Here is a 13,005-nt window from a genome sequence, read left to right as displayed (position 1 = left end):
CCTTGCGCTTTGCGCCATGTGCGCTTAACCCGCTGCACTATCGCCCGACCCCCTTTTTTCCCTTTTTTAAAAATTTATTTTCCCAGAGCACTGCTGAGCTCTGGCTTATGGTGGTATTGGGGATTGAACCTGGGGTCTTAGTTGTCCTGGTATGAGAGACTCTTTCCATAACCTTTATGCTATCTCTGCCTGGCCCCCAAGACACTCATTTTAAATATTTATTTATTCCCTTTGTTGTCCTTGTTGTTTTACTGTTGTAGTTATTGTTGTTGTTACTGATGTCATTGTTGTTGGATAGGTCAGAAAGAAATGGAGAGAGGAGGGGATACAGAGAGGGAGGGAGAAAGACACCTGCACACCTGCTTCACCACCTGTGAAGCGGCCCCCCTGCAGGTGGGGAGCCGGGGGCTCAAACAAGACACTCATTTTGAAGGAGACAAATAGTATCTGGAGGCTGGCAAAATAGCTCACCCGGACAGCACACCTGCTTTGCTGTGTCTGAGCCTGGTCCCCGCCACCCTGGAGGCGGCTTTGGGGTTTTATCTTTCCTTCTGCTTCTCTGTCTCCACTGTCTCTTTCCTTCTAACTGAAAAAGTCAGCTTGGGGCATGACAACAACAAAAAAGTGTTGAGCAGGGGGAGAGAGCATAATGGATGTGCAGAGGCTCCAAGGTCCCAAGTTCAAGCCCCTGCACCACCGTAAACCAGAACTGAGCAGTGCTCTGCTTTAAAAAAAAAAAAAAAAAAAAGTGGCTAGGGACATGGCTCAGCGGCAGAGCACAGGATTTGCATGCTTGAGGCTGGGGTTTTACAGAAGGACAGTCTGATCTCTTCTCTAGTTAATAAATACATCTTTCTACTCAACAAATTGTTTGGCTTCGTATGTTAACTCTCTTTTCAGCCACCAGGTTCCAGATGCCATCAGGATGCCGGCCAGGCTTCCCTGGACTGAAGACCCCACCAATGTGTCCTGGAGCTCCGCTTCCCCAGAGCCCCACCCTACTAGGGAAAGAGAGAGGCAGACTGGGAGTATGGACCGACCAGTCAACGCCCATGTTCAGCAGGGAAGCAATTACAGAAGCCAGACCTTCCACCTTCTGCAAGCCACAAGGACCCTGGGTCCATGCTCCCAGAGGGCTAGAGAATGGGAAAGCTATCAGGGGAGGGGGTGGGATATGGAGATTGGGTGGTGGGAATGGTGTGGAGGTGTACCTCTCCTACCTTATGTTTTTGTTCATTAATCCTTTCTTAAATAAAAAAATAAATAAATAAATAAATAAATACATCTTTCAAAAGGGAGAGAAACAGACCCCCACCCCCACACACCACTCTGAATAATTTTTAAAGTTCCAGCATGTCTTCACTCTCTCTTATTATTATTATTTTTTTTGCTTCCAGGGTTAACCCTTGGGCTCAGTGCCTGCACTACAAATCCACTGCTCCTGGGGGCTATGTTTTTCCCTTTTGTTGCCCTTTTAGTTCATTGTTGTTGTTATTATTGTTGTTGGATAGGACAGAGAGAAATGGAGAGAGGAGGGAAAGACAGAGAGGAGGAGAGAAAGACAGACACCCACAGACCTGCTTCACCACCTGTGAAGCAACCTCCCTGCAGGTGGGGAGCCGGGGACTTGAACTGGGATTCTTACACCGGTCCTTGCACTTTGTGTCATGTGCACTTAACCCGCTGCGCTACCACCCAGCCCCCGCCCTCATTCTTCAGTAACTATCAACACCATCACCGCCTTACAGAATTTCAGGAAACTGAGGCATAGAGAAGGGAAGGCAGCAAATGACTCAGGGACATGGACGACCCTGACAAGAGCAGAGACTAGGCCTTTTTGGTTCCCCCTTACTGCTGTGCTCAGTACCAATGGGGGGAGGGGAATGGGGGACAGAGAGGAGGGGCACTGACCATGATGGCAGGAACCATGGAGCCTGAGGAACCTTCTGTGCTCCTTCTCGTCCCTTCCTGTGGATTCAGGATGAAGAGGCAATGAAGATGCAAACAAAAATAAAAACAAACAAACAAACAAAAAAGGTAGAGGGTGTACTGGACGCCAGGGTGTGAGGGAGGAGTGCTAGGGGTCCCTAGGTGTGAGGGAGTAGGGGCTGTGGGGGGGGGGGGGGCTGGAGACTAGCGGTGGGGGCTGCTGGCGCTGACGTGAGCCCCAAGGAGCAGGGCTGGGCTCTCACCCTGGCCTTGAGCAGCCGCTCCCTCTCAGCCACCGCCTGCTGCAGGAGCCGCTCCATGCGGGCGATGTCGGGGTGGAGGGCCCCACAGCTGGGAGGAGGAAGAGGCCCCTTGGTTAGGGTTCTGGCACCCACCCCTCCACCTCCTCCGGAATTGTCTCTGAGCCTTACCCGTTCCTGGGGCTACAGTTCAGCAGCTGATAGAGGGGGTGTCTCCCTGAGTCCACAGGTGGTGGGAGAGCTGAGGCCTCCACGGGTCCTGGGGGGATGGAAGGGGGAGATGAAGTATGGGGGTACGGGCACCTCCCAGGCCCAAGCACCTCTACCCCCCCCCCTTACAGGCTCACCTCAGGGAAAGGGGAGGGGGTGACCTACCAGTGCAGTGGAGAGACAATGGGCGGGGGGACCCCTTCTGGCTGGCCCTCTCCCCTCTCTTCCGGGGCAGGCTTCCAGTCCTCTGGACGCCAATGGCACCCTGCAAACACATGTGGCCACCCCAGGAAGAGACACTCAGTCTGGGGGAGGCCCAGCACACCCCAGCAACGGAGCAGAGCCCAGGTTACCACCCAGTCCAGACCACACAAATGCCAACAGGAAGCAAGACAGTGGCTGCCAGAAGCTGGCAAAGAGGGGACTGAAGGGTGAGGGCAAGAGAGGGCACAGGGCTGCTTCTGGGGTGGTGAACATGCTGTGAAGCAGACTGTGCTGCTGCCTAGGGGCGGCACCAGTGGATGGTGCACTGGGCTCTTCATGCACCAGGCTCAGATCTACCCTCCAGCATCACATGTGCCCAAACGATGCTTTGGCTTGCTCTCTTACTATTAAGAAAAAAAAAATCTTATTCTTTAAAAAAAATTTTTTTTTAATATTTATTTTATTTTATTTATTTATTCCCTTTTGTTGCCCTTGTTGTTTTATTGTTGTAGTTATTATTGTTGTTGTCGTTGTTGGATAGGACAGAGAGAAATGGAGAGAGGAGGGGAAGACAGAGAGGAGGAGAGAAAGACAGACACCTGCAGACCTGCTTCACTGCCTGTGAAGCGACTCCCCTGCAGGTGGGGAGCCGGGGTTCGAACCGGGATCCTTATGCCGGTCCTTGTGCTTTGCGCCACCTGCGCTTAGCCCGCTGCACTACAGCCCGACTCTCAAAAAATCTTATTCTTAATATATTGTTTTTATTTTTTAAAGTTTTTTTCTTTTATTATTTATTTATTCCCTTTTGTTGCCCTTGTTGTTTCATTGCTATAGTCATTGTTGTTGTTGTTGTTGTTGTTGTTGGATAGGACAGAGAGAAATGGAGAGAGGAGGGGAAGACAGAGAGGGGGAGAAAAAGACAGACACCTGCAGACCTGCTTCACTGCCTGTGAAGCGACTCCCCTACAGGTGGGGAGCCGGGGGCTCGAACCGGGATCCTTACACCGGTCCTTGCGCTTCGCTTAACCCGCTGCGCTACCGCCCGACTCCCTTATTTTTATTTTTAGAAGGAACTTTTTTTTTTTAATTTGTTGGATAGAGACAGCCAGAAATCGAGAAGGAAGGGGGAAGATAGAAACAGAAAGACACTTGCAGCCCTGCCTTACCACTTGTGAATCTTCCCCCTGCAGGTGGAAACTGGGGCTTTAACCCTGGTCCTTGTGCACTGTAATGTGTGCGCTTAACCAGGCAGGCCACCACCTGGCCCCATCTTACTTATTTTTAATGAGCTAGAGAGACCAGAGAACTGCTCATATCTGGCAGTGCTGGGGATTGAACTTGGGACTTCAGAGCCTCAGGCATGAAAGTCTTTTACAGAACCATTGAGATATTGTTGGGGCTCAGTGCCCACCATGAACCCACTGCTCCTAGAGGCCATTTTCCCCCCTTTTGTTGCCCTTTTTGTTGTAGCCTTGTTGTGGTTATTATTGTTGTTGATGATGTCATTCGTTGTTGGATAGGACAGAGAGAAATGGAGAGAGGAGGGGAAGACAAAGAGGGGGAGAGAAAGACAGACACCTGCAGACCTGCTCACCGCCTGTGAAGCGACTCCCCTGCAGGTGGGGAGCTGGGGGCTCGAACTGGGATCCTTACGCTGGTCCTTGAGCTTTGCACCACGTGTGCTGAACCCCCTGCACTACCGCCCAACCCCCCTTTTTTTTAAATAATGATAAAGTGGACTGTGGTAACAAGTGCACAGCTCTTTGAATATTCTAAAAAGCACTAATATATATATACATATATATATGACATATGTAAATACTTTTCTTTTCTTTACCATTGTCATCACATGCATGATCTCTCCATTCCTGGGACAACCTTCTCAGTGTCTGTTTTTGTTTCTGTTTTGTTTGTTTACCAGATCACTGCTCAACTCTGGTTTATGGTGGTGCAGGAAACTGAACATGGGACATTGGAAGCCTCAATCATGAAAATCCTTTTGCAGAACCATTATGCTATCTCCCCCACCCCTTTCCAATGTTTTTATTTCAGAGACAGGAAGAGAGGTATAATCACAGATGCACAAGATCCTGACTCATCAATAAATAAGTGAACCTTTAAAAAAAAATGTTCAGTCTCTTGTTGTAAGAGCATTTCAATAAGTAAATGAAGAAAGACAGAAGTGGAATTTTGCCCACAGCAACCTCTAATAAATCCAATAAACTCCTAATGATGCCACAGAAAGAGAACAGTTGGCGCCCCTGGAAGTCTTGTCAAAATGCTGGACGGGCATGTGCTCCAGCTCCCAGGCCCCACACGCCAGGAAGTGAGAAGGCAGGCGAGGTAGCAACGCCTTCACACAGGCTCTCAGCAAACCCTGCCGGGAGACCCCACCCTCAGCCATCTGGCTGCTTCTCAATTAATTGCAAGTGGTGGGGGGAGAGCAAAAAATGAAATGAGGAAAAATGGAGGGGAAGTTTACGGAGTCAAGGAGACATAAAAGAGACACAAATAGGTAGCACAATGGGTTAAGCACAGGTGACACAAAGTGCAAGGATCCGCGGAAGGATCCCGGTTCCGGTCCCCGGCTCCCCACCTGCAGGGGGGTCAGGTCACTTCACAGGCTGGTGTCTATCTTTCTCTCCCCCTGTCTTCCCCTTCTCTCACCATTTCTCTCTGCCCTATGCAACAACGATGACATCAACAACAATAATAATTACAAAAAAGAAAAAAATAAAACAAAGGAAACAAAAGGGAAGATAATAATAATAAAAAAAGCAGCACTGGCCACAATAACAAGAAAATGGGCAAGAAAATGGGAAAAATGGCCTCCAGGAGCAGTGGGTTCACAGTGCAGGTTCCGAGCCCCAAAGATAACTCTGTCGGTGATAAAATAAAAGGGGGGGTCGAGGGGCTGAGCAGTGGCACGGCCAGTTGAGCAAGCTTGTCACCATGCACGAGGGCCCTGGTTTGAGCCCCCGGTGCGTCCCTGCAGAGGAGAGGCTTCACAAGCAGTGAAGCCATGCTGCAGGTTCTCTCTTTCTCCTATCTCCCCCATCCCTGGCTGGAACCAGGGCTCTGTCAGAGACCAAACCCACAGCCCCACACATCCAAAGTAGACACTGGACTGTGTGTGGAGCTACCTCGCGGGGGTCCCTAAATAGTAAGCCCTTCAAGCATTAGCCCGCAGGTGCTGCTGTCACTCCCACTTTACAGCTATGCAACCTGAGGCAGAGACGCGTCTCAGTTCAGTCAGTCAGGAAGTGACACGACTAGTTTGTGACCCAAGCGAAGTCAGTGCTCTGCAGCATCAGAGAAAGAAGAAGAAGCATCAGAGAAAAGGTGGAATTTTGGGAGTCGGGTGGTAGCGCAGCGGGTTAAACGCAGGTGGTGCAAAGCTCAAGGACCGGTGTAAGGATGCCGGTTCGAGCCCCCGGCTCCCCACCTGCAGGAGAGTCACTTCACAGGCGGTGAAGCAGGTCTGCAGGTGTCTGTCTTTCTCTTCCCTTCTCTGTCTCCCCTCCTCTCACCATTTCTCTCTGTCCTATCCAACAACGACGACATCAACAACAACAACAATAATAGCTACAACAATAAAACAACAAGGGCAACAAAAAGGGAATAAATACTTTTTAAAAAAGGTGGAATTTGAGAAAAGTGTGTGTGTGTGTGTGGGGGGTTAACACACACTCATCCACCCACCTGTTTGTGCTTCTCAGACTGAGGAAGTGTCCCTCCTGTACCCTTCACACGCCTGCTAACCACGGTACCCACTGGGATTCTCAGGGAGCCCCAGAAACCCTGGTCTTTGGAAGACATGGTCCGGGGAAACAGGCAGACTTGGTTCAGGCCCAGCACTGCCATTTACTGGGCATGTGACCTAGTGAGTTGCTCACAGACTTGTCCTCTCCCCTCTGCAGGGGGAGAGGGAGAGTGACCTCTCACAGCCCTGCCATGTGGGTACAAGGATTAAATGAGTGACCTCCTGGGTCAGTGGCTGCCACAGGTGTCCAAGGGCCTCATGGGTCCCAGGTGAGGGTGAGGTCCTCATCAGCGAGCAGGGACACCCGCCCTTACGAGCTCCAGGTCCCAGGAGCCCACAGCCCTGCTAAAAGCAGCTCTAGTGGCTGCAGAGGAATGAAGCAGGCTTCCTCCCAAGTGCTCAGAGGTGTGATCAGGGAGAAGGCTCCTGTGTATTGAGGCCAGTGGCCTGGCAACAGAGTAGATGCTCCACTTTTATCAGGCTAGAAAGGCACAGGAGTCTGTTCACCCTTTATCCAGACAGTCACAGGATCTATTTCTGCAGGCTTATCTATCTGCAGGCTCTTCTGAGCAAAAATGAAATGACTGTGGTCAGAGGCATGGCTCAGTGGGTAAAAGGCATTTTGAGAGGTCCTTGGTTAGACTCCCAGAATTATATATGCCAGAACTGAGCATTGCTCTGGTCTGTCCCACCCCCCCCTCATAAAAAATAAGTAAATAAATGGTTTTGAAAAACATTTGTCTGTGGACAGGGGTAGATAACAATGGTTATGCAAAAGGAGTCTCATGCCTGAAACTCCAAAGTCCCAAGTTCAATCCCTCACATATGCCAGAGCTGAACAGTGCTTTGGTTTAAAAAAAAAAAAAAAGAAAAAAATATGTATGTATTATATATTTATTAATATGAGAGGGAGATAGGAGAGACTAAGAACCAGAGCATCACTCTGGCATATGTGATGCCAGGGATTGAACCCTGGACCTCATGCTTGAGTCCAATGCTTTAACCACCATGCCACCTTCTGGACCACAAATAAATACATCTTAAAATTAAAATAAATGGGGGGGTCAGGCGGTGGCGCAGTGGGTTAAGCGCACATGGCACAAAGCGCAAGGACCGGCGTTAAGGATCCCGATTCGAGCCCCCGGCTCCCCACCTGCAGGGGAGTCGCTTCACAGGCGGTGAAGCAGGTCTGCAGGTGTCTGTCTTTCTCTCCCCCTCTCTGTCTTCCCCTCCTCTCTCCATTTCTCTCTGTCCTATCCAACAACGAACAACATGAGCAATAGCAATAATAATAACTACAACGAGGCTACAGCAACAAGGGCAACAAAAAGGGGGAAAAAATGGCCTCCAGGAGCGGTGGATTCATGGTGCAGGCACCGAGTCCAGCAATAACCCTGGAGGAAAAAAAAAAAAAAAAAAAGTGGGAAGTCAGGCGGTAGCACAGTGGATTAAGCACATGTGGCTAGAAGCGCAAGGACCAGCGTAAGAACCCTGGTTTGAGCCCCCAGCTCCCCACCTGCAAGGGCGTCACTTCACAGGCAGTGAGGCAGGTCTGCAGGTGTCTGTCTTTCTCTCTTCCTCTCTGTCTTCCCCTCCTCTCTCCATTTCTCTCTTTCCTATTCAACAACAACGACATCAATAACAACAATAATAACTATAATAACAATGAAAAACAACAAGGGCAACAAAAGGGGGAAAAAATAAATATAAAAAATTTTTAAAAAAACCCTCAAAAGTGTGAGCTCAGACCTAAAGGGATGCAGAGGTTACAAAGGCTCCTGTGATGACTACAGGCCCCAGATCAAATCTATGGGGTTTACAGTTAATAGTAAACAGTATTTATATACCTTTCCCATAGCTGGGAGCTACTCTCTTCCCTGACCCAGCTTTCTTTCTTTCTTTTTATAAAGATTTGGCAACAACAATAGCAATGACAACAATAATAACAACAACAACAAGGGTAGCAACAAGTGCAACAAAATGGGAAAAATGGCCTCCAGGAGCAGTGGATTTGTAGCACAGGCACCGAGCCCCAGCGATAACCCTGGAGGCAACAAAAGAACAACAGAAAAGTGGTCCGGGAGGTGGTACAGTGGATAAAGCTTTGGACTCTCAAGCATGAGGTCCTGAGTTCAATCCCCAGCAGCACATGTACCAGAGTGATGTCTGGTTCTCTCTCTCCTACTATCTTTCTCATCAATCAGTAAACAAGACCTTTTTAAAAACTGACATAAACAATCAAAAGATAAACAGGGGGCCGGGAGGTGGCACACCTGGTTGAGCGCACATGTTAACGTGGATAATGACCCGAGTTCTAGATCCCAGTCCCCACCTGAAGGAGGGAAGCTTCACAAATGGTAAAGCAGTGCCGCAAGTGTCTCTTTCCCTCTCTATTTCCCCCCTCCTCTCTCAATTTCTCTGTGTCTTGTCAAACAAAAATAAAGTAAATAACTAAATAGGTCATTGACTACTGAGTGTGCGCACTGGCGAGTCACCATGGGTGGGGTGGGGTGAGGTGTGAGGCAGAAGAAAGACATTTCATGAAGCTGCAGCCTCGTGAAAATAAAGCCCCTGGAGCCTCCTCCCCACACCCTGCACCCCCTGGAAGCAGCAGGTGAGTGACCAGACAGACACGTGGAAACTGAGGCAGAGAGGGAGGCACCTGCAGGGAGCTGTGGACGGAGAAGAGGCAGGAAGAGGAGGCGGCAGTGTGGGTGGCAGGGTCCTGCAGCACCAGCAACTGGCGGTCTGTCTTCTGGGTGAACAGGAGCTTCAGGAGAAGGGGTGAGTCTGATGGAGCCGGGGCAATGGTGGGGACACCCTCACCCCAGCCCCCAGTCCACGCCTCTGGGGTCAGGCTATTTCTCAGGTAGAAAAGACCAAGGGTTGAGGTCACGGGGAGCTGAGTGCGAAGTCACTGTCCCATCTCCAACAGGGTGGAGGTCTGGGGGCAGAGGCTGCCAGGTTCCTGAGGGTTTGGGGGCTGAAGACATGGGTCCCAAGGGTAAAAGGGGTTGGGAGCTGGTAATCCCAGATCTCAGAGGAGAGGGAGAATGGGAAACTGGGGCAGAGAGAGGAAGGGCTGGGGGGGGGGGGCTGGATGTGAAAGAAGAGGGGCTAAGGGATCCCTGGGTCTGAGGGAAGAGGGGCTAGGGGATCCCTGAGTCTGAAGTATGAGGAGCCCAGGGCAGGAAATGCCTACCTTGGTGAGGGCCTGGCTGGGCTCAGAGAAGTCCCCGTCTGGGGTTCCCTGCAGGCAGTTCAGCTCGAGCAGTCGATTCCGCTCCTGGGGGAGGACAGACATGGGGATCAGCACACCTGAGAGTCAGATGGGCCATGCCAGCAATTTCCCAATACTAGGTGACATCTGGGGTGCAGAGAGAGGAGAGGATGCCCCGGGAGGGGGAGTGAGAACAGAGGGCGGTGTCGCCAGTGAGACTCTACCTGCGCCAGGGCCTGCACCGCCTCCTCCTTCTTCCGGCTCAGCCCGCGGCTCTCAGCTGCCATCTGCTCCCCCAGTGACTTCAGCTGCTCCTCCAAGACCTGGATCCGTCGCTGCATGTGTGTGGGGGGGTGCACGGTGTGAGGGTCACACAGCTGCCCAGGACCACACTGGCTCCCCAACACACCTCCCCCCAGAACCAGTTTCTCCCAGAGAGCCTGGGGTCAGCGTCATCCCCTAACAGGCCCAGAGACCCAGGTGTGTGGGGGTGGGAAGAGGGCTCAGAGCAACCATCCCTGATGCCTTCTTCCCTCTGAACAGTCCAGAAGTGAGGGAAGGGGGGTGGCTGGAGGACTAGAGACAGAGACCAAAGGGACACAGAGACCCAGAAGAGATTGCCTGAGAACAGAGCACAGAGCCTCTGGGATCCTGCCACACATGCTACAGTCCTGCTACGGCATCTCCATTGTGATGCTCACTGATGCACACTCAGCAATGCTCTTTTGGGGTGTGTGTGTGTGTGTGTGTGTGTGTGTGTGTGTGTGTGTGTTTCTTTTACCAAAGTGCTGCTCAGCTCTGGTTTGTAGTGGTGTATGGGGTTTAACCTGGGACTTTGAAGCCTCAGACATGAGAGTGTGTTTGTATAACCATTATGTCATCTACCTCCGTAGAGGTAGAGACAGACACAAAGGACAACTTATCTAGAAATGACCAAGACAGATCACTCCCCAGAGATGGAGAAAGGAGACCAGACCAAACTAAAAGAGACGCAGACAGGAAGGGATAGATAGCAGAATGGTTCCGCAAAGAAACACTCATGCCTGTGGCTCTACAGTTCCAGGTTCAATCCCCTCGACCGCCAGAAGCGCCAGAGGATTAGCGGGAGCGCCTGTTGCAGGGGGTGCAGGAGGTGAGCCCCCCAGCTCAGGGATGGGGTGTCTGGACCCTCAGCCCTTGACTCCCAGCTGTCCTTAGTCCCCTTTTCCCCCACCCACTAGAGTCCCTGCCCCCCACCCGGGCCTGGCCTCCAGCCTTTCTGGGTCCCTCTGGCAGGTGACACAGTGCTCTATTAAAAAAAAAAAATTGACCTGCAAGGGGGAAGCTTTGTGAGTGGTGAAGCTGCAGGTGTCTCTCTCTCTCTCTCCCCCTTCTCAATTTCTGTTTCTATCCAATAATAAATAAGTTAAAAATTAAAGATAAAAAATTATTATATATTTACTACTGGATAGACAAGAAACTGAAATTGAGAGGGGAAGAGGAGATAGAAATGGAGAGACAGAGAGAGAGAGACACCTGCAACTCTGCTTCACTACTCACCTGGGCCCTTGCATACTGTAATGTGTTTTTGTTTTATCAGAACACTGCTCAGCTCTGGTTTATGGTGGCGCTGAGGATTGAACCTGGGACCTGAGTCTCAGGCATGAGATTTTTTTTTTTAGTTTTCTTTTTTTTTATATTTATTTTATTTATTTATTCCCTTTTGTTGCCCTTGTTGTTTTATTGTTGTAGTTATTATTGTTGTTGTCGTTGTTGGATAGGACAGAGAGAAATGGAGAGAGGAGGGGAAGACAGAGAGGAGGAGAGAAAGACAGACACCTGCAGACCTGCTTCACCGCCTGTGAAGCGACTCCCCTGCAGGTGGGGAGCCGGGGTTCGAACCGGGATCCTTATGTCGGTCCTTGTGCTTTGCGCCACCTGCGCTTAACCCGCTGCGCTACCGCCCGACTCCCCGCATGAGATATTTTTTTGCAGAACCATTATGCCATCTCCCCAACCCATAGTGTTTTGTTGTTGTTGTTGTTTGTTTTTGTCACTAGGGTTATAGCTGGGGCTCAGTGCTGGCTATGAATCCACCGCTCCCAGTGGCCCACTCTTTCTTTCTTTTTTTCTCTTGCTTTTCTTTCTTTTTTGCTTTAGGGTTAGTGAAGCTTCCTCCCCAGCAGGTGGGGACTGGGGGGGGGGTGGCTCAAACCCAAGTCCTTGCATGGAAATTAATGTGTGTGCTTAACCGAGTACACTACCACCCACCTCCCTCGGTGCTGTTCTTTTTTTTTTTTTTCCTCCAGGGTTATTGCCAGGGCTCGGTGCCTGCACCACGAATCCACTGCTCCTGGAGGCCATTTTTGCCCTTTTTTGTTACCCTGGTTGTTTTACCATTGTTGTGGTCATTATTATCGTTGTTATTGATGTTGTCATTGTTGGATAGGACAGAGAGAGATGGAGAAAGGAGGGGGAGAGAAAGACAGACACTTGCAGACCTGTTTCACCGCCTGTGAAGCGACTCCCCTGCAGGTGGGGAGCCGGGGACTCAAACCGGGATCCTTCTGCCGGTCCTTGCGCTTTGCACCACGTGCGCTTAACCCACTGTGCTACCGCCTGACCCCCCCTCAGTGCTGTTCTAAGTGGTCACTGTAGCGCTGGGTGCTGTTCTCAGTGATCACAGTGAGTGCCCTCACAAAGCAGCTGCTCAATGAGTGCCAGCCGCTGTGGACACTCCAGGTGGGAGAGAGGGGCCTAGAGAGGGCAGAGACAGTGGGGTGGGGACCAGATGGGTCCCACCGACTCACCTTGTGCTGTGCCACACTGGCCTGGAGCTCCTGGACCCTGGGGTCAGGGGCCTGGGCGCCGGGGCTGTCCGGATCCTCCTCCTCTTCCTCCTGCCGGCTCTCCCGCTCCAGCTGCTGGAACTCCAGGTCCTCATAGGCCCGCTGGGCTGCGTCCAGCTGCTCCGTCACCTGTCAGAGGGAGCCAGAAGAGCTGGAGGCCAGGCCTGGGGGCGGGGAGGACTCTAGGGGGTGGGGGAGGAGGGGGCTGAGGACTGAGGACAGCTGGGGGTCAAGGGCTGAGGATCCAGATACCCAGCCCCTGAGCTGGGGGGCTTACCTCCTGCACCCCCTGCAGCAGGCGCTCCCGCTGATCCTCTGGCTGTGAGTCTAGTCGCTCCTGCGCCTCCCGGAGTCTCTGGCGAAGTCCCTCCACTCGGGCCCGCTCCTGACTCAACCGCCTCTGCTCCTGTGAGCACAGCAGGCTTAGGCTGGGCCTGGGCACTGAGGGGAGGGGAGGGGAGGGGAGGGGAGTGGAGGGGAGAGCAGGGCAGGGAGGGGAAGGGAGGGGAGAGGTAGGGGGTAGGGCTGGGATGGGCCAGGTTGGCCACATCCCGGACTCCTACCCACAGCACCACAAGGTCAGGGACCCTG

At 51.6% G+C, this 13,005-nt stretch overlaps 1 protein-coding gene and 1 long non-coding RNA gene across 3 annotated transcripts in view; one reads left to right on the top strand and one right to left on the bottom strand.

The window, feature by feature from the left end:
• LOC132536857 (uncharacterized) overlaps positions 1-1,078 on the top strand; it is a 397,589-nt gene extending 396,511 nt beyond the window's left edge. Inside the window, exon 3 of the long non-coding RNA XR_009548404.1 lies at positions 901-1,078. This is a non-coding gene — a long non-coding RNA (uncharacterized LOC132536857). The remainder of the gene's footprint in view (positions 1-900) is intronic.
• Positions 1-13,005, bottom strand: part of PHLDB3 (pleckstrin homology like domain family B member 3) — a 38,304-nt gene that overhangs the window by 11,539 nt on the left and 13,760 nt on the right. For both annotated transcript variants that reach the window (XM_060186221.1, XM_060186222.1), the window contains exons 5-13: positions 12,692-12,820; positions 12,376-12,543; positions 9,811-9,921; positions 9,569-9,652; positions 9,029-9,136; positions 2,565-2,664; positions 2,361-2,448; positions 2,193-2,280; positions 1,912-1,968 (exon numbers count right to left, since the gene is read on the bottom strand). In XM_060186221.1, the coding sequence (XP_060042204.1) occupies positions 1,912-1,968; positions 2,193-2,280; positions 2,361-2,448; positions 2,565-2,664; positions 9,029-9,136; positions 9,569-9,652; positions 9,811-9,921; positions 12,376-12,543; positions 12,692-12,820 (933 nt within the window). The remainder of the gene's footprint in view (positions 1-1,911; positions 1,969-2,192; positions 2,281-2,360; positions 2,449-2,564; positions 2,665-9,028; positions 9,137-9,568; positions 9,653-9,810; positions 9,922-12,375; positions 12,544-12,691; positions 12,821-13,005) is intronic.

This window comes from Erinaceus europaeus, chromosome 2 (assembly GCF_950295315.1).
Source record: "Erinaceus europaeus chromosome 2, mEriEur2.1, whole genome shotgun sequence".
NCBI lineage: Eukaryota > Metazoa > Chordata > Mammalia > Eulipotyphla > Erinaceidae > Erinaceus > Erinaceus europaeus.
The sequence above is the reverse complement of the archived record's forward strand: the minus strand, read 5'-3'. Positions and strand labels throughout refer to the sequence as shown.